A 21363-nucleotide genomic window follows, 5' to 3' on the forward strand; every position below is an offset into this window, starting at 1 on the left:
AATTCAGTCAAAGTGACCCCAGGAAGTCAGACCTGGATGTGACTGTCTCTAAGAACACCTTTACCCCAAATGAGTTGTTTTATACACCATCTATAAAGAACATGCTGGCTGGGCACAGTGGTTCACGCCTGTAATCCTACCACTCTGGGAGGCTGAGGTGGGAGAATCCCTTAAGCTCAGGAGATTCAGACTAGTCTAAGCAAGAGTAAGACTCCAAGACCTCATCTCTACTAAAAATAGAAAAAAATCAGCCAGACATTGTGGTGGGGGCCTGCAGTCCCAGCTACATATGAGGCTGAGGCAGGAAGAGCCTTTGAGCCCAGGAGTTTGAAGTTGTTGTGAGCTAGGCTGACACCATGGCACTCTAGCCTGGGCAATAGACGGAATTTTTTTCTTTTTTGGAGACAGTCTCAAGCTGTCGTCCTGGTAGAGTGCTGTGGCATCACAGCTCACAGCAACCTCCAGCTCCTGGGCTCAAACAATTCTCTTGCCTCCACTTTCAAAGTAGCTGGAACTACAGGCGCCCACCACAATGCCTGGCTATTTTTTGGTTGTAGCCGTCACTGTTGTTTGGCGGGCCCTGGCTGGATTCCAACCCGCCAGCTCAGGTGTATGTGGCTGGCGACTTAGCTGTTTGAGCTGGAAGACTTCATCTTAAAGAAAAAAAAAATATGCTAACAGATGAGGTAATCTGAATAGCAGCTATAAACCAAAGTTTCAAAAACTGAATTTGCTGCTATGTCTTCCCCATGGTCCAGGTAAAGGTAGTTTAACTACTCAACTCCAAAATTTGGCTTATTGATTAAGTGTAAATCTATTATAAACATAGCATTACTGTCCCTGAGCGTTACATTTATGTAAGTGATTCTTCTCATACTGACTGCATGCTCACCAATCTAACTTCAAAATTTTTTCAAACAGAGAAGGTTGTAGGAATAAGAACAAGTAAAAGAACACTCACATGCTTTTCACCCAGATTCAGCTACTATTAATTTTGTCCCAGGTGCTCTATGATTTGTGTTGCTTTCCCTAAATATATAAATACACATCAAACATGTTTTTTTGAACTATTTGAGGGTAAGTTACATATATCATGGCCATTCGCCTTAAATACTTCAGTGTGTATGTTCTAATAGGGACACACTCTTCAGTAATCACAGTATGGTTATCAATTAAATTTAACATTGATGTGATATTTTGTATTTATTACCTATATTCCAATTTTGTCACTTGACTCAATAATATCCTTGCAGGGGTGTCCAACCTTTTTTCTTTTCTGCCATACATTAGAGAAATAAGAGTTGTCTTGGGCCACAGGTTAAATATACAAACACCAATGAAAACTAATCAGAAAAAAAAAAAGTCTGTGCATCCTTTTTGTGATACCTAACACCAAAGATAAACAAAGCAGTCCTTAAATAATCTACATGTAGCCGGGCGTTGTAGCGGGTATCTGCAGTCCCAGCTACATGGGAGGCTGAGGCAAGAGAATTGCTTAAGCGCAAAAGTATGATGTTGCTTTGGCTGTGACGCCAGGGCACTCTACCAAGGGCAACATAGTGAGACTCTGTCTCAAAAAATAATAATAATAATAAAATAAATGAATAAATAAATGACTACATAATCTACACACAGCCCACAGGTTGGATACACCCACAGAACATCTCCTCCTGCAGTATGGGAACCAGTCTAGGTTGGCTGCTACATCTCCTTAGTCTCTTTTAGCACGGACCATTTTTGTAAGCCTTTTCCCTTTCACATATTGTCACTTTAGAGCATTCAATTGTGCCATTTTTAAAAAACACGTTCCTCATCTGGAAGTGTCTAATGTTTTGTCATGACTAGATTCAGGTTACGCATCCTCATTCAGACACTACGTGGCTGATGGATCCTTCTGGGTGCTGCATCTGGAGGCAGCCATGGCCATCTTCCTCTCACTGGTGATACTAACTTTCATCACTCAGTCGAGGTATTGTGTAATTTCTTCATCATTAATTATTATCTTTTCCTTTAGAGTAAGCAGCATTCTGTGGGAAATATTTTTAAATCATGCAAATATCCTGCTCCTTATCAAAATTTCCCCCAGATTTAGCATTTATTTATGACTTTGCCTGATGCAATCTTTGCAATGCTGAGCACTTTCTCCACATTTTACAGTCAGCTCTTGGCATTCTAACATAAGCAAGATCCCCCTTCCCCTACTAAAAAAAAAAAAATCCATTCATTACTACTATAGACTCACGAATTCCTACATTTTCGAATGGCTTATAATACATTACTATGCTTAATTGTTGGCACTCAGATTCTTCCAGATGTGGCCAGTAGAGTCCTTTTAATTGCCTATTGTGCTCTTGAGACATGACCTCATCTTTTTTTTTTTTTTGAGCATTTCCCGTCTTTCTGGAATAACAAGTTGGTCTAGGCTCACCTCAAACCTACCCTGCCCCAGCCCTGAAAGCAGCCATCTTTCTGAGGAGTTGTGACTAATTTTAATAAGTAAAGTCAGACACCAAGATCTAAGTTCTCAAGTGTGCTCACTGTTAGTGGGGCATCTTTGCTGCTTGTGGACACATACACACGTATAAATATATATGTACATATGTATACATACATATATATATTTTAGAAATCACAAAATCACACCAACACCAATTGCAATCCATCCCCACAGGGTTCATTCCCTCCTGCCTTCTTTTTTTCCGTATTTGTTTTCTGTATTAACAATTCTGGGGCGGCGCATGTGGCTCAGTGGGTAGGGTGCCAGCCCCATATACCGAGGGTGGCGGGTTTGGCTGCAGCCAAACTGCAACAGGAAAATAGCCAGACATTGCAGTGGGTGCCTGTAGTTGGAGGCTGAGGCAAGAGAATAGTCTAAGTCCAGGAGTTGGAGGTTGCTGTGAGCGGTGACACTACAGCACTCTACTGAGTGTGATAAAGTTGAAAGAAAATATTACCATGAGAATGTGACCACTTCTCACTCCCTACCATAGGAATGTGACCACCTCTCACTCCCTACCATAGGAATGTGACCTTTTGTAACTGTTCCAGGAGATAGCCCCAGGAGCTGCAGCAAATGTTTACTATTAAGCAAATATTTGACTGTTAGTCTTGTCTTAAAGACAGTTGAATAATGAACCAGAGTTCTTCTTATCTGGTTAGAGCCCCATCTGTGTCTATTCCCTCTTACTTTATTGTTAGAGCCCCTGGCATGTCTGCTATTCCCGCCTACTTTGTAGTTTTTGCCTTTATAAGCTTGTAAAAAACTGCTGTGCGGGGCTTGACTTCTCGGCTCCTAAAAGAGTTGTGAGTCAAGTCCCAGCATGCTGGAATAAAAATCCTCTTGCGTTTTTGCATCAAGCGACGTCTCTTGCGGTTGATTGGGGTGGTCAGAGCTCCGGGCAGAGTGGGGGGTTCTGCCCCAAGTCTTTCAAAGTGAGACTTTGTCTCTTTAAAAAGAAAAAAAAGAAAGAACTCTGGCTTCCAACAATGACAGATTCACTCAAGGGCTCAATCCTATATTGTACCTAAAATTGTTTCAGAAATGCTTCAACCATACTACCACCAAATAAACTACTAAAAATAGTTTCACTTCTTCCCAAATTTCCTGTGTCCCATCTAGCTCTCTCCAGCCATTGTAACCAACCAATGCAATATAACTGCATTACATTCCTTCCTGGGGATTGTATTAGTTTATCATCCCTGTGTTCATTTTAAGCAAATACATTTATTTTTTCTTACTTTGTCTTCTTTCTTACTTAAAAGGTAGCATTCTTTATATGTTCTTTTGAACTTTCACGCAAACATTTGATAATTTTATAGTTTTTCCTCCAGGGAGAGAATGTACAAATCTGCAATGAACCTTCAGGTCAGTGTAGCCAAGAAATTAACATTCTGCTTTGTAAATTCATCTCTCATGAGTTTGCTTCATGTCTAAACTTGAGAAAGCTTCTAATCTGGGTGCCTGACAAAAATCTAACTCTAGCCCTGCAGACTTGGTGATCAAAACGATCAGAATATGATTCCCACACCAAAGTACTATTCTCTTGTGGGGTCCTGTCCAGGCTGCTTGCTGCTCGCCCCTGGTTTTTCTCTTTTATTTCCACCTATAAACTGATCCGTCCCTAACTTACTCTGTGGTTGACAATAATCTCTTCTCTGTAACTCTCAAGATAAATATATATGAAGAATTTTATCAAATAATAATTAAATAAAATTCTATTAAATAGGGTCAATATTATATATTAACAAATCTCTTTAATAAGGTGGTATTATATAATACTTTATAGTAGAAAAGGGGACCAGGTTTATTTTTCTATAAAAACCCCCATTGCTTAGCAGAAAATTCAAGTATCATAACCATTAAGACAGTTATCAATGGATTCACACAGAGATGCTCAATTACTGGTATTTCACTTAAGCTTAATACCATGTACATTTTCATTGAGAGTGTAAGAAATAGTGTAACTTGGGGCGGCACCTGTGGCTCAGTGAGTAGGGCGCTGGCCCCATATGCTGAGGGTGGCGGGTTTGGACCCAGCCCCGGCCAAACTGCAAGAAAAATAGCTGGGCGTTGTGGTGCGCGCCTGTAGTCCCAGCTGCTCGGGAGGCTGAGGCAAGAGAATCGTGTAAGCCCAAGAGTTAGAGGTTGCTGTGAGCCGTGTGACGCCACGGCACTCTACCCGAGGGCAGTACAGTGAGACTCTGTCTCTACAAAAAAAAAAAAGAAATAGTGTAACTTGGTATAAAGTAGTAATCAAGCACTTTAGGTTTGGAACTGAATAGTCTACAGTTCAAACTTTGGCTTCTCCACTTACCTCTGCGAGCTTAGCCTCAATTTTACATTGGTAAAATGAAAATGATCAAAATACCCACTTCACTGGTTTGCCTTAAAAAGTTAGGGATAATTTTTGTAACTATGCTTGTTATATTCCCCAGGATATAGGAGACCCTTAAGAACTACTAATTAGGCTTGGCGCCTGTAGCTCAGCGGCTACTGTGCCAGCCACATACACTGGAACTGGCGAGTTCAAACCCAGCCCAGGCTTGCCAAACAACGACAACTACAACCAAAAAATAGCTAGGCATTGTGGCAGGTGCCTGTAGTCTCATCTACTTGGGAGGCTGAGGCAATAGAATCGATTAAGCCCAAGAGTGTGAGGTTGCTGTGAGCTGTGATGCCACGGCACTCTACCCAGGGCGATATAGTGAGACTCTGTCTCAAAAAAAAAAGTACTACTAATGCCATTGGTATTAATAGCAGTGACAGCTCCAGTGGCAAAAGCTCAATAATGATAAGTATTATTGTTACTCAACGTATAAGTTTTTCCAACTTATTTTTAAAACATTACAAAAGTAGTACATAATGATTGGAGTGGAAAGCCAAAACATGTGGAAATGTATGAAGTAAAACCCAAAGTGCCCTCTTCCCTTTCATGAATAGTAACTGTTAACAATTTGTTCCACTGTCTTTAAACAAACCCAAAGTAGAAAAGCCCCAAAGCAACCTTACACTGATATGTTATGAGTGGTAAATGGCTGTCCTTTTTACTTGAATCGCCTTAAAATACCATATCAAGGTATCAGTGTTCACGCTGATGACAGGTTCAGACTGAGGAAATAAATATATGACATGCACTGAAGGGACGCCTTCCTTCACATAGTCTAAAAATACCTCGGAACTTCTGGCAGCTCCCAGTTATTAGATTAGTAACTGCTATCTCTTGTTCCACCTCTCTACCCCACCCATGAATCTCTAATTATTGATTAGGGACAATATAGAGTACTCACAAAGAACTTCAAGACTGAAGGATTATGGCTACCTTCTGAGCCTAAAACAACTCAAGTCTATACCCAACAGATGCCATCTGAGGGGGTAAAACAACACTGTGTACAAATGTCTGATAGTGGGAATAGAGTTACATCCAATTCCAACCAAGGTGACTCGAGTAATCTGTGGGAGGCAGGCCTAGAATTTCACAGTAATTTAATCAATTCAGATCTATCTAATCTATTGTTTTACATGTATTTTATAGTAACTTAATTGGTCAGCCCAAAATGTAGAAAGTGAAGGCCAAAAGAACCAGAGCTTGGCAGACTTGTCAAACTCTGTCCATGGGAGGGGACCCTTTGACCCGAGGACATGAATTACTATTTCTCAGACTTTGTATTCACCAAAGCAAACTTCTAATTATAGTCTGACTTCTCAAGTGGCCTGACTACAAGAATAGGGCATGCCTGAACAGTGATGTTTATATTCCAGTGTGCCTGGTAGTTCTCCATCCTATCAGGTTAATAAATCAGCATTCTGGCTCACGCATAATCCCGATGACAAGGCACAATATTCACTCAGTTGTCTTGACTCTGAAAACTTTGGGTACCTGATAGAGTGAGGTTTCTACTTCAGAAAGAGTGAACACAATAGCTGGGTGTAGTAGCACACGCCTGTAGTCCCAGCTACGTGGGAGCTGAGGCAAGAGGATTGTTCAAGCCCAAGAGTTTGAGGTTGCTGTGAGCTATGATGCCACGGCACTCTACCCAGTGACAGAGTAGGACTCTGCCTCAAAAAAAGGAAAGAAAGAAAGAGTGAACATAAGGCTTATAGTGACAAAAAAGAGGTGAGGCTGCCTTGGTGGGACCAGGTCAAGTACCAGTATTGGCCTTTCCTGATAACACTCCTTCTGACGCTCATGGCATTTCCTTTTGGGAGTGAGTTGCCTCAACGTCATCTTATTTGTATCTTGGGAGCTTGACTAGAAATGTAAGCTCTATGACAGAAAGATTTTTATCCATTTTATTCATTGTTAAAATCCTACGTACTCCAGGGTAGCACCTGTGGCTCAAAGGAGTAGGGCGCCGGTCCCATGTGCCAGAGGTGGCGGATTCAAACCCAGCCCCAGCCAAAAAAAAAATAAAATAAAATCCTACATGCTCCAAACAGTGCCTGGCACAGGGAGGACCCTCACTAAATATTTGTAGAAAATGAAATGAAAAAATTTATTTTCATTATGAAAACAGAACTATGATAACAATGAGTAAAAAACACTTCCTTGGAGCAAATTACCTGAAGAGTCCTTTATAATTCAGGGGTGTCCAACCTGCAGCCCATGGGCCACAGGCCAGTTATTTGAGGACAGTCTTGCTTATGTGTAGTGTGAGATACCACAATAAGCATGCACAGAGCTTTTCTTTTGCTCATCAGCTTTTGTTAGTGCTTGTGTATTTACTGTGTGGCCCAAGACAACTGTTACTCTTTTAATGTGCAACAGAGGGAAAGAAGGTTGGACACCCTGGCTTACATGCACTTTCCCAAACATCCTTCACATGACCATCTCCTTATTCTGGCCACACTCTCCAAGAGACCAAGACCTCTACCTCAGTCTGCACCTTGAGCACTGCCTCATCCCCTCCCCCTTTTCATCAACACTGACGTTATGTGTTCCTGTCATGGAGGAAGTTCTGTAAGTCTAACTTCTCAATCCCAAACACGCTGAAGTCATGAGGTGCACACCTCAGTAAAATTCCTTAGATCCATGAATAGCAGTAGTGAAAGGAAAATGATAAAAGTAACTAATGTTTATAAAATGCTTGTTCTCTAGCTCAGCACCTGTAGCTCAAGCTGCTAAGGCATCAGCCACAAATACCTGATTTTAGAACTATCAGTTACTACTGACAAGGAAGTTAGGCCAGGTGCAATGGCTCACATCTATAATCCTCGCACTCTGGGAAGCCAAGGTTGGTGGATTGCATGAGCTCAGGAGTTTGAAACCAACCCAAGCAAGAGCAAGACCCCATCTCAATTAAAAATAGAAAAACTGAGGCAAGAGGATCTCTTGAGCCCAAGAGTTTGAGCTAAGATGCCATGGCACTCTACCCAGGGTAACAGAATGAGACTCTGTCAAAAAAAAAAAAAAAGAAAAAAAGGAAGTTAACAACATGTTTCCACCTACTTCACTGATCATGTTCACTTATTAGGGCTGGCTGCAAAGCAAGGACTTTATATTAGATTTGAATCCTATTCAGTGTGAATGCCTCACTAAGTATTAAGAGGCCTCGAATAATACAACCTTTCTAAGTGGAAGTATATTTAATCTTACCCTGGAAGAGCTAATTTCAATTTTCTGCGTTTTTAATTGTTTTCTCCTTAGAATTTGCTTCTTAGCTTTCAAGCTTCTCTATATACTTCTCCATTAATGCAGACGATAATAATAATCAGCATATAAAAGGAGGGAGATGTCGGCGGGGGAGGGGTGGTAATACGAGCAGAGATAGGGAGAAAGAAACAAAGGGTTGTAGTAATGTCAATTTAACAGTAATTCACATAGAAAAATACAGTTGAAAGCAGATAATCACCAATAGCAAATGTCTGTATGTGTTTTACAGTTTATAAAGATATATGTATGTTGTCTCAGACAATATCTTGTTTAAGCCTCACCAGCAAACACAGGAAGTATTACTACTGGACCCATTTCATAAAAAATGAAGAAAGTGAGGTGCCTGGCCCACGTTCACAATGATAACTAACTTTGGTTAGCCTAATAAGTACTCAATAAATAAATGTTGGTTATGTGTCCAGGCATTGAGCTAAGGACTTGATAGTAATTTAATTCTCACTATGCCCTAGGAATAAAATCAAGGGCAGATGCAGGTCCTGGTTCCTGAAGCTTATATAATCTGGGGAGTTGCCCTTAAGAAAAAGTACAAAAACAGGTTTTACCTTTGCAAAGTTTACAAAACTACAACTCCATGAGAGCACATTGCTCGGGCTCTTCCCAAGGCCTTGGAAGACACTATTTCAAGTGAGGTGCCCTGAAGTTTTAGCTTTATTAAGTGAATGATATATCCTTCTTTAGATTAGATATATAAAACTTCATTTTTCTGACAAGGAAACTGAGGCATAGAGAGGTTACATGACTCTCTCAAAGCTTAACTATTACTCAAATTCATCCCAACTGACTCTAGTGTTTTTCCTTTACCCATGATGAAATCTTGCTCCATAAAAGTCTACTCTTTTTTTTTTTTTAATGCGAAAGATTCTCACTTTGTTGCCCTCAGTAGAGTACCATGGCATTATAGCTCACAGCAACCTCAAACTCTTGGGCTCAAGTGATCCTCTTGCCTCAATTTCCCAAGTTGCTGGGACTACAGGTGCCCACCACCACGCCCACTATTTTTAAAGATGGGGTCTTGCTCTTGCCTAGGCTGGTCTCGAGCCTGTGAGCTCAGGCAATCCACTGCCTGGGCCTCCCAGAGTGCTAGGATTATAAGCATGAGCTACAGTGCCCAGCCTACTCTACTTTTTAAAACTTTATGAGAAACATCTTCTGTACATAAATACAGAGGGGATAGTAGCTGTATTAGGGGCTGAAGATAAGTAGCATATTGAAGGTAGGTGGCTTCAAGACCTTCTTGTTTTAAGGATTCCTCATCTGTAGTGATTATATCACGTAGGAATTGTTTGGGAGGAATCATCAAGTTTTCGTGTTTATAACACTGGTAGGATATGACAGTTTCAATGTCAAATCAGATCATGTCATGTTCCTGATCCGATGCAGAGAGATCTCATCCAGTTGGAATACAATCCTTACTGTGGTGTACAAGTCCCAATATGACTCAGCCCTTGCCTATTTTTTCAATTTAACTTTACTATTTTTCTAGTTAAATGAGCCTTATTCTTTTCACTCTCAAATAAGCCAAGCTTGTATATGTCTGGGGCTTTTCCATTTGTTATTCTGTCAGCCTGGAACATCCTTCTCTCCGATCTTCTCATTATTGGCTTCTGTAGTTCCAGCTCAAAATGATCTTCCTAGCAGCAGTTCTCAACCCGTGGGTCGCGACCCACAGGACTGTATTAAAGGGCCGTGGCATCAGGAAGGTTGAGAACCACTGCCCTAGAGAAAAGCACCTGACCTTTTCTCTGTCTACAGAAGGACCCACATCTTCTGACGGCATAACACTATTACCTTTTTTCTCCTAAACTTCATCATTATCTGAGAAGTTTGTTTTATTATTAATATCTATCTGCCCTAAGGAATAAAAGTTCCATGAGAACTGAAACTTTGTCCTCATTCACAGTTTGTTCCTAATTTCCATAATGGTGGCACGTAGTAATAAGTGCTTAGTATTTGCTAAAAGAAGAAATTAATGGCCAGTCCCCAACTTAGTTCTGAAAAATTAATCTAGAACACTAAGTCTGGACTTTTTCACTTTAGATCACTAATAGCAATTTCAAAGAGTTATTCTTTTTTTTTTTTGTAGAGACAGAGTCTCACTGTACCGCCCTTGGGTAGAGTGCCGTGGCGTCACATGGCTCACAGCAACCTCTAACGCTTGGGCTTACGCGATTCTCTTGCCTCAGCCTCCCGAGCTTTTTTTTTTTTTTTTTTTTGTAGAGACAGAGTCTCACTTTACTGCTCTTGGTAGAGTGCTGTGGCATCACACACGGCTCACAGCAACCTCCAGCTCTTAGGCTTACGTGATTCTCTTGCCTCAGCCTCCTGAGCAGCTGGGACTACAGGCCCCCACCACAACGCCCGGCTATTTTTTTGTTGTTGCAGTTTGGCCGGGGCTAGGTTTGAACCCACCACGCTCGGTATATGGGGCCGGCGCCCTACTCACTGAGCCACAGGCGCCGCCCTCAAAGAGTTATTCTTTCTAGCTGTTCCTGTATGTTACACGTAGGAAAAATGCTCCAAGGTTTCTTCTAGTAGAAGACTAATCAAACTAAAGAAGTAGAATAGTCAAGGACCTTTCTGAAGTCTATTTTATTAATCTACTTTATATCAGTTACAAAATCAAACCTGCATGTCACACTAAACTGTATGTTACTTTAGGAAATTTTAACAATTGAAATGCTGAATAATACATAACTTTATCATTGTCTAAAATATGTAACATTATAATAGTAGTCATATATTCAGAATTTAGAAAACATAACTTTATATAAGCAATCATTAAACATTCAAAATAAAAACATACCTCCTAAAGCTCCACTATGATCTAGACTTTTCTTTTTAAAGCCGTTAGAGACGATCAAAACAGGAACAACAACAGAAAACAGCCAACGCCAAGGAGAAATGGGCCTTAAGTTACCTGAAAAATTACAAAGGTGGAACACAAACTGTGTAAAGTCCGCACAGGTTATTCTTAGCAGTAAACTTTGATAACTGCTCTCTGGATTAAAATACTATCGTAGGGCCAGGTGAGGTGGCTCATGCCTAAAATCCTTGCACTCTGGGAAGCTGAGATGAGTGGACTTCCTGAGTTCGTGGGTTTGAGACCAGCCTGAGCAAGAGTGAGACCCCCGTCTCTAAAAATAGCCCAGTGTGGTGGCGGATGCCTGTAGTCCCAGCTACTTGGGAGGGTGAGGCAAGAGAATCACTTGAACCTAAGAGTTTGAGGTTGCTGTGAGCTGTGCTCTACTAAGGGTGACAAAGTAGACTCTTGTCTCAAAAATAAAATAGAATAAAATACTATCATCAGGAGATCTACATGAAATGACCAAAGTAAAATATAGACAAGTGTTGCTTATCAATAGAGATATGTTCTGATAAACATGTCCTTCCGACATCCTTGTACAAACATAGACTATACTCACATAAACCTAAATGCTCTAAATCTACTATACACCTAGGCTGTATGGGGAACTTGTGGCCACAGGCCCCTTGACCAAAGCCAACTTTGCTTTTATTGAAAGATTTGTTCTATAAAATTTGGATTTAGTCAAAAGGCCACTCTCAAGTATCCAGCAGGCCGTATGTGTAACTAAAGGCTGCAGGTTCCCCATCCTTTACTTCTAGGCTACAAACTCGTACAGCCTGTTAGGTACTGAATACTCTCATCAGTTATAATACATGGTAAGTATTTATGGAGCTAAACACATCACCACATAGAAAAGGTACAGTAAAAATGCAGTATCATTAACTTTATGGGACCATCGTATATATAGGTCGGTGTTGATTGAAATATGGTTATGAGGCACATGACTGGATTTATGTTGAGATTTGTATATTTTCAGAGAGACAGTCTTACTGAGGAATGGCCAATATTTATAGCTATTTGTGATAATGGGTATTTCAAATACAGGTATTTCGAAATTGAAATGAATCTCAGGTTCCTCATTTTTTTGAAAGGAGGCACATATTAAATTTCAAGAACTACATAGAACAGATTTTTTAATTAAAAGGATCTATGTCTCTGCCTTTCAGAGCACACCTGATTCAACAGTTAGAAGTTGACTTTTCCAAAGGTTGCAGCCAGATCACAAATGTTTTGTTCAGCTAGCAGAGTGTTCTCAAACAATTTGTGTGAATGTTTAAAGATTAGGAGATTTCATATAAAAGAAAATCTAGATTCCTGGTTTCTGTTTTCAAAACCACAAATTCTGGCCCATATGGCAGAATTAACTGAAGGTGAAGAAAGGCCTCCTCTTTACCAGAGGTCGTGGCTTTCCTGTTTTAAGTCCCCAACCAATACCGACAGATTCCTAAATACCAAGACTGAATGATTTCCTTCAAGAAAAATGTGAACTATTGCTGTGTCCATGTTTCTATCAAAAATGGGAAAATGAAAAAACAAAGAAGGCTAGGGTTGAACCAAAAAAATGGGAAAAATCCTGTTTCGGAAAGTGAAAACTACTGACATATTTAATATGCAAACGCTTCATCAGCTTCACTCATTTGCATTAGATGACTGGCCTAAGGGGGACATTTTAAGTTACAAATCCTAGTTTATTCTATTTAGTTCAAGTCATAATTAATCCCAGCACCAATAAAAACCCTCTCATATTTCCCTCATCCCAAACCCCTAATCTCTGTTGTGAATCATTATGAATGAATAGTCCTGAGAACTCTGGTACCCTTGAGAACATCTATCCAATTATTCAGTGTCTGTATGGAAGGTCAGAAATGGCAATCACTTCCGATATAACCATTTACAAGAGTTTATTTGCTCTCTCTCTTTTTCACTTTTTCCTTTGTTCTGAACTGACCAGTATTATGTTTTTACAGGACTAGCAGGGAAGTTTGTGTACAGGAATGTTCACACTCTAAGGCCCTTTCAAAACCTTAAAGGTGTTGAGTCCAGAGTAGCTCATGGCAAAGTAGCTTCAGGCTTTAAACTCAGAGTATTCTTTTAAAGTGACCAAATGTCAGGACAGTCCTTCAAATCTCCAAATGTTAACAATACACTTTCTTTAATCCTTATATTATTTTTTTGACACATAGCCTCACTGTCGCCCTTGGTAGAGTACCTTCAAATCATAGCTCACAGCAACCTCAAATTCTTGGGCTCAAGTGATCCCCGTGCCTCAATCTCCGGTTAGCTGGGACTACAGGCACCTGCCACAAAGCTCAGCTATTTTCAGAGACGGGGATGGGGGGTGGGGGGTGGGGGGAGATGGCCTCGCTCTGGCTCAGGCTGGTCTTGAAAATTGTGAGCTCAGGGGCTCCACCTGCCTTGGGCTCCCAGCGTGCTAGGATTACAGGTGCCCACCACCACTCCTGGCCTTTAATTCTTATTTTCACAGGACACTTAAACTGATAAACTACAATACTAGTATTCTTACTCAAAATGAAAAGTATCACTGGGATTGCTTTACAAAACTAAGTTTCACCTCACTTTTTAACCAAGAGAGATAGTATAATTATATAAAATATTAAAGGCATTTTGAAAGCGGTATAACTAGTATTCTTACACAAGCATTTATTAAAATTAAAGGGTTTAAAACATTCACAGAAAAAAATAAAATGTTCACGGAAGGCACTTTTTATATTATATTAGTAAGTTAAATACAAGCTGTGGAAGTTAACACAACTACGCACAGTCGGGAGTTCACAATGGTACAATTTTAAATTCTGCCAATTAGATGGCAGGAAAGCCACTGAGAATATTCATCTTACCATAATAGGTGCTTGCAGTCATCGACATAATCCAGAAGGCTAAAGAAATGCAAATGATCAGGCTCAGTATAACTATGTTAGTTATCATCTTTACATATCTTTTGCATATATTGTCATCAAGATTTGTCATGGATATAAGGATATGAACACCTGAGAGAGAAAATATACAGCGTCTTTGAGAGAAATAAAATCATTTAAGTTGTCAGCCAAAAAACTCGTTTAGAAGCAAACGTGAATGCCAACATCTTCCACCAATCCAACAAAAGGAAAAAATATAAACTCAAACTCTTTTTAGAAACTGCAGCTGGTGGACAGCTCCAATTCGTACGGACGAGGTCGACACCTTCTTGGGAAAACACAGAGCTCCCCCCGAGCGCCAGGGCGGCTCCCGCGCTGGCCGCGTCCCACCTGAAATGCGCCACCAGGAAGGGGAAAGGCGACGCGAGGCAGCCAATCCGGGCCCGGCACGCCACCGCCCCGCCGGGGTCCGAGGAGGCAGAGGCACAGTCGGGACAGCGAGCCCCGGGCGGCCGAGCGCGGACGCGTCTAGACGGGCGGAGAATGAGCCCACGCTTGCGCCACGGCCTCTTCCACGCATGCGCCGCAGCCGCGGGCGGGCTCGCCTCGCTCACGAGGGCAGGGCGGGGCGGCTGCACTTCCTTGGAGCCGAGTGCGGGCGCGGGTCTCGGGGTGTGGGGTGTGCTGTACGTTGAGAGGGAACACCCTCTCCCGGGTGCTAAGAGAATAACGAACTGCGAGTAAATTTAGAACTCGTAATTCCTTTTCAGCTATACTGTTCGCACCATTGTTAATCTACGAAGAGTTTATGCCCATTAGTATCATGGATGCGGGAGGGGAATGTAGTGTGTTGGAGAAAAGAAATTTTTCTGACTTAGAAAATCCCTTAACGCTGCAGTGGCTCGCCTGTAATCTTAGCACTTTGGAAAGCCAAGTGGGGAGAATTGCTGGAGGCCAGAAGTTTCAGGCCTGCCTGAGCAAGAATGAGACCTTATCTCTGAAAAAACAAAAAAGAAAGAAAAATTAGTTTGGGATCGGGTAGGGTGGGGTAAGAGGCCTAAGAAGGCTGAAGCAGGAGGATTGCTTGAGCTCCGGAGTGTGTTGTGGGGAGGTATGGTGATGCCACTGCACCGTACTCTTGGCGACAGAGCAAGACTCTGTCTTAAAAAAAAAAAAAAAAAAGGCAAATCATTTTAAAACAACATTAAAGTGCCAGACTGTACTGACTGCTGGAATGTAAAGATCGAGTTAATCATAGTTTCTGCTACTGAGCTTTCACATAATTGTAACACCACTTATATTGTATAAATATCTACTCCCACACCTCTCGTATTTAAAGTGTGTGCATTGCATTCATCAATCATATAGAAAGCAGAACGTCTTGTTAAATTAAAAAGCCAAATCTTGTTGCTGATTTCACGTTTTATATGAAGTTAACTTTGTTCACAGTAACAGACACTTAAATTGTATTTCTGAAGTTTTTCAGTTAATTGTTCACCGTGTAAAGAGATAAGTCCATTTTAGACATAATTCACAATTGTGTTATTAACCCGCTAAGTGTAATTACTTTTTAAAAACTGACATTATTTTAAATTTCAAAATACATGCAAAAGACAACTGCCTTTTTTTTGGTAAGGCATCTAATTAGCTAAGTAATCTGTGGAGCAGGACTGTGATAGAAGTGGCTTTCTCTTAGCAAATCACATACTGTCTTTATGCAGAAATTTGTTATGCACCCACTTTAATTTTGTCTCAATCTGTTCTGTGTAGGTAAATGATTGGGTTATTTCACCAATCATTGACTGGCCAATAGCAATGTTACCAGCTATTGGGTAACATTAATAGTAAAAGCTAATGTTTTTGTGGTTTGCACAGTAATCTTATTTTTGTCTGTGCTTAGGTAAAATTATGAACTAGTCTGGTATTTTTTTCCCCCTTTATCATAGGTGACCTTGTCTGACCAGCTTGCTGTTCTGTGAGAAAACCAGCTTATCTTTGAATGTCAAGTCATCTTCTAGACCAGTGTTTTTCAACCTTTTTTACCGCATGGCACACTTGAACCTATAGTTAAACTTAAATTATGTTGATCAAAAAAATTAAAGAAACTTTTTTGAAAATAATTTTTTTTTTTTGGAGACGGAGTCTCATTTTGTCATCCTCAGTAGAATGCTGTGGCGTCATAGCTCACTCCAACTCCGGGGTTCGCGGCTTCTCTTGTCTCGGCCTCCGGAGTAGCTGGGACTACAGGCGCCCTCCACAACACATGGCTTTTTTTGGAAATGGGGTCCCCATCCTGCTCAGGCTGGTCTTGAACCTGTGAGTTCAGGCAAAATCTACCCACCTTGGCCTCCCAGAGTGCTAGGATTACAGGAGTGAGCCACTGCGCCCAGCCCTTTTGAAATTAATTTAATTAATTATCTTTAAAATTTTTCATGGCACACTGGTTATAGATCACTGTCATAGACACTTAAGTGTAGCTGTGTCTGGCAAGTTCCTGGATATCAAGCATGGTTTTCTTTCCCGGTGACTATTATATCTTGCTGGAATTGCATAATAAATAATAGTGCCAGTGAACTGAAATGTCAAATGATTATTTCTCTTCCATTTTTTCCAGTGTCCAATTATTGATGTTTTCCATAAAACAAGTTATTCTAGCTTAAGACTGAAAAATTTGGAAGAATTAATAGAATTAAAATAGTCCCTACTTATCTGCAGCTTCAGTTGCCCATTGCCAAAGTGCTCTGAAAATATTAAATAAATATATTAAATGATAGAAATAAACAATTGGTAAGTTTTAGATTACATGTCATTCTCAGTAGCATGATGAAATCTCATGCTGTCCAGCTCCATCCCACCTAAAATGTGAATCTTTTTCTTTCCTGTTATCTCAAAATATTAAGGGTATACAAATGTTTTTGTTATATAGATAGCTTCTATAATAATTAAGTCAGGAATATAAGTGTGAATAGTGTCCACTGTACCTGTTAGGTAGGTTTTTACCCCTCTTCACTTCCCCTCACCCCGATTTTCAGTGACTTTTTTTCTCTCTCCCCATGTGGCCCATTAATTAATCAGTTCCAGATGATTAGAGGATATGAATCTTTCCTTTGTCCAGTGTATTCATGCTGTAGATACTACTCACCTATTAGTCACTTAGGAGCCACCTCAGTTACCATATCAGCTGTTGTGGTATCACAGTGCTTGTCCTCAGGTAACCCTTATTTTAGGCCAGGCTCAGTAGCTCACACCTGTAAGCTTAGCATTCTGGGAGGCTGAGGTGGGAGGATCACTTGAGGTCAGGAGTTTGAGACCAGCCTGAGAAAGAGTGAGACTCCATTTCTACTAAAAATAGACAAGTTAGCTGGGTGTGATGGCATATACCTACAGTCCAAGCTACTTGGGAGACTGAGGCAGGAGGATAACTTGAGCCCAGGAGTTTAAGGTTGCTATAAGCTAGGCTGATGCCCTGGCACTCTAGCCCCGGCAACAGAGCAAGACTGTGTCCAAAAAACAGTAACCTTTATTTTACTTTTTTTTTTTTTTGAGACAGAGTCTCACTTTGTCACCTTTGGCAGAGTGCCGCGGCATCATAGCTCACAGCAACCTCAAACTCTTGGGCTAAAGTGATCCTCTTGCCTCAGACTCCTGAGTAGCTGGAACTACAGGTGCCTGCCACAATGCCCGGCTATTTTTAGAGATGAGGTCTCGCTCTGGCTCAGGCTGGTCTCAAACCTGTGAGCTCAGGCATTCCACAGGAACTGTGTCAGCCTCCCAAGTGCTGGGATTACAGGTGCACCGTGCCTGGCCTGTTTTACTTTTACTACAGTATATTGTTAATATTTGTTGATCTATTATTGTTGTTAATCTCTTGCTGTGCTTTATTTATAAATTAAGCTTTAACATAGGTATATAGGTATGGGAAAAACATAGTACATATAGTTTTTGTTTTTTCTATTTGTTTTAAAAGCCATTTTGTGGTGCCTGGCATTGTGGCTCACACCTGTAATCCTAGCACTCTGGGAGGCCGAGGCGGGTGGATTGCCTGAGCTCGTAAGTTCGAGACCAGCCTGAGCCAGAGCAAGACCTGGTCTCTAAAAATAGCTGGGTGTTGTGGCAGGTGCCTGTAGTCCCAGCTACTCAGGAGGCTGAGGCAAGAGGATAGCTGGAGCCTGAGAGTTGGAGGTTGCTGTGAGCTATGATGATGCCACTGTACTCTACTGAGGGTGACAAAACCAGACTGTCTTAAAGCCATTTTGGGCTGCGCCTGTGGCTCAGTGGGTAGGGCACCAGCCCTGAGGGTGTCGGGTTCGAACCCGGCCCCAGCCAAAAAATAGCCGAGCGTTGTGGTGGGTGCCTGTAGTCCCAGCTACTTGGGAGGCTGAGGTAGAACAATTGCCCAAGCCCAGGAGTTGGAGGTTGCTGTGAGCTGTGACACCGCATCACTCTACCGAGGGCAGTAAAGTGAGACTGTCTCAAAAAAAAAAAAAGGCCATTTTGTGACAATGGAGAATCTCTGGTTAAGAATTTCCTAGACTGGGCGGTGCCTGTGGCTTAGTAAGTAGGAAGCCGGTCCCATATATCAAGGGTGGAGGGTTCAAACCCAGCCCCGACCAAACTGCAACAACAAAAAAATAGCCAGGTGTTGTGGCGGGTGCCCTGTAGTCCCAGCTACTTGGAAGGCTGAGGCAAGAGAATTGCCTAAGCCCAAGAGCTGGAGGTTGCTGTGAGCTGTGACGCTAGGGCACTCTGCTGAGGGTGACAAAGTAAGGCTTTATCTCAAAAAAAAAAAAAAAAAGAAAAGAAAAAATATCCTAGACTGTATTCTTTAAGTTATTAGTAGTGCTATCCCCCACCTTTCAAAAATATCTCTGATCAAATTTAAGGTTGAGGCGAAGCACAGTGAGTCATGCCTGTAATCCTAGCAGTCTGGGAGACCAAGGTGGGTTTGGGCTAGGAGTTCAAGACCAGTCTGACCAATAGTGACACCCCCTACTAAAAACGGAAAACTAGCTGGTCATAGTGGCGCATGCCTGTGGTTCCAGCTACTTGGGAGGCTGAGGATTGTTCAAGCCGAAGAGTTTGAAGTTGCTGTGAGCTATGATACCACAGCACTCTACCAAGGGCAAAGAGTGAGACTCTGACTAAAAAAAGAATAATTTAAGGTTAAGAAATTTTGTATACAGACTGGACAGTGAGAATGCATTATGAAAGACTCTGAGAAGAAACTCAAACACATTTGTTTAAATCTTTTGAATCATTAATTCTGACTTCAGCACAGATTTCTTTCTTGTGGAAGTAATAGTTTGAAACTTAGTATAGCAATCACAGAACAGACTGAAGTAGTTGGACTGATCTTTGGAGTGTAGGGTAGTGAGGTGGATCATGCTGTAATCTAGCACTCTGAAAGGCCAATGTGTGAGGATAGCTCGAGCTCAGGATGTTGAGACCAGCCTGATCATAGTGAGACCCCCATCTTTACTAAAAATAGAAACACTATTCAAGCCAGCAATGGTATGTTCCATAAATAAGAACAAACGAAAAAAAAAAAAAAGAAAAAGAAAAAAGAGACAAAAATAGAAAAACTAGCCAGGCATAGTGATACATGCCTGTAGTCCCAGGTATTTGGGAGCCTGAGGCAAGAGGATTTTGCTCAAGCCCAAGAGTTTGAGGTTGCTGTGAGCTACAATGATGTCACAGCACTCTACTCAGGGCAACATAAAATTTAACAGTATACATACCTATTTATGTTTAAGTGGTCTTTGATACAAAGTTTTGATTTTTTTTTAGGATGGACATTTGGTACTTATCGCCTATTGCAAAAAGTACCCCAATGGCAAAAAGCACATAGTTTGCTAGGAAAGTATCAGTGGGTTTTATGTATGATCCTTTGGATCTAACCAAGGGAAAGGGATTAGATTTTTTAAGATCTGCTAATATTTCAGAGTATCTAATATGTACCATGTGAGACCTCGGAGGTCTGAAAAGAAAAAAAAGTCCAACACATGCACAGCTGGTTTGTTTGGTTCTTTTTTGTTTGTTTTTTTCAGACAGAGTCTCATTTTGTCACCCTCAGTAGAGTGCCTTGGCATCATAGCTCAGAGCAACCTCAAATTCTTGGGCTCAAGCAATTCTCATCTTAGCCTCTCCTAGTAGGTGAGACTACAGGCGCCAGCCACAGTGCCCAGCTATTTTTCAGAGATGGGGTCTAGCACTTGCTCAGGCTGGTCCCAAACCTGTGGGCTCAGGCAATCTACCTATCTCGGCCTCCCAGAGCGCTAGGATTACAGGTGGAGCCACATACACCTGTTTTTTCCTTGAAAGAACATGGTAAGATGAAAACAAACATGTAGGCATTATATTGTGATAACATGATGACTTTATCCAAGTTATATATAAAACATGGGGAGTTCTTATTTCACTTTGGTTATGTTTAAAGGAGGTATCACCAGAAAGAGGTAGCATCCAAGCTAAGACTTTAAAGTTGACAAAAAGTTTGCTAAGTGACCAAGCTAAGGGAAAGGCAGTTTTTAAAGGTTGGTTTGGTTGTTAAGAACATCATGAAAATAGGAAGTTCAGGAGAAACTGTAAGAGTTAGAAGGTTTGGAGTATTTGCTAAATAATTTATTACATTGAAAATTCATCTGAAAGAGAGGTACATACCTGCCTTCTTGACATTAAACACAAAGCTTCATAGCTCATAGCAATCTCAAACTCTGGGGCTCAAGTGATTCTCTTCACTTAGCCTCCGAGTAGCTGGGACTATAGGCACCTGCCATAGCACCTGGCTTTTTTTTTGGCTGGAGCTGGGTTTGAACCCATCACCTCTAGTATATGGGGCCGGCACCCTACTCTTTTGAGCCACAGGCACCGCTCCCCCCGCTTTTTTTTTGAGATAGAGCTTCACTTTGTCGCCCTAAGTAGAGTGCCGTAACGTCAACGGCTCACAGCAACCTCAAACTTTTGGGCTTAACATTCAGGTATTCATAGAGCAGCCTCAGCAAAAATCTTGTCTCAAAAAAAATAGTAGTTTTTGAATATAAGTATTAAAAACAATATTTTAATAATCATAAAAAATAAGCAAAAATTATAATCTTTACTTATTAAAATAATGCTTTGGAAATTATATCTACAAATAAATTTCGTGAGTTCCAAATTATAGTCAGGATAGACTCAGAATATTTTAGAGTCCTTCATATATCTGGTCTAGATTGCATAACTAGTATTTTAAACAGTGCAAATAAACTATACTGTACATTTTTATATATCTTGAGCAAGAAAAATGAAGGTAATACCTCTTCAAGGTTTACGTATCTTTATTTGGTTTATAATTTGCTTCAATGTAGGGAGGACCTGTACAGAAGTCTTGTAGGGGGTCAATTTAGGAGAAGTTCTACAGAAGTGTTTATGTACCTTTTTTGGAAATAACAGGCATGACAATAGTTTCCCTGGA

The 21363-nt window shown here is 41.0% G+C and overlaps 1 protein-coding gene across 2 annotated transcripts in view; it reads right to left on the bottom strand.

Annotated features, from left to right (window-relative positions):
* TMEM19 (transmembrane protein 19) overlaps positions 1-14436 on the bottom strand; it is a 26025-nt gene extending 11589 nt beyond the window's left edge. The window contains exons 1-3 of one of the 2 annotated variants that reach the window (XM_053586667.1): positions 14304-14434; positions 13896-14045; positions 10975-11088 (exon numbers count right to left, since the gene is read on the bottom strand). In XM_053586667.1, coding sequence (XP_053442642.1) covers positions 10975-11088; positions 13896-14025 — 244 coding nt within the window. In that variant the 5' untranslated portion in view covers positions 14026-14045; positions 14304-14434. Of the gene's footprint in view, positions 1-10974; positions 11089-13895 lie in introns of both variants that reach the window. The other variant, XM_053586666.1, reaches the window with a different exon arrangement.
* Between the last annotated feature and the right edge of the window lie 6927 nt (positions 14437-21363).

The sequence above is a fragment of the Nycticebus coucang genome, chromosome 3 (genome assembly GCF_027406575.1).
Source record: "Nycticebus coucang isolate mNycCou1 chromosome 3, mNycCou1.pri, whole genome shotgun sequence".
Classification (NCBI taxonomy): domain Eukaryota; kingdom Metazoa; phylum Chordata; class Mammalia; order Primates; family Lorisidae; genus Nycticebus; species Nycticebus coucang.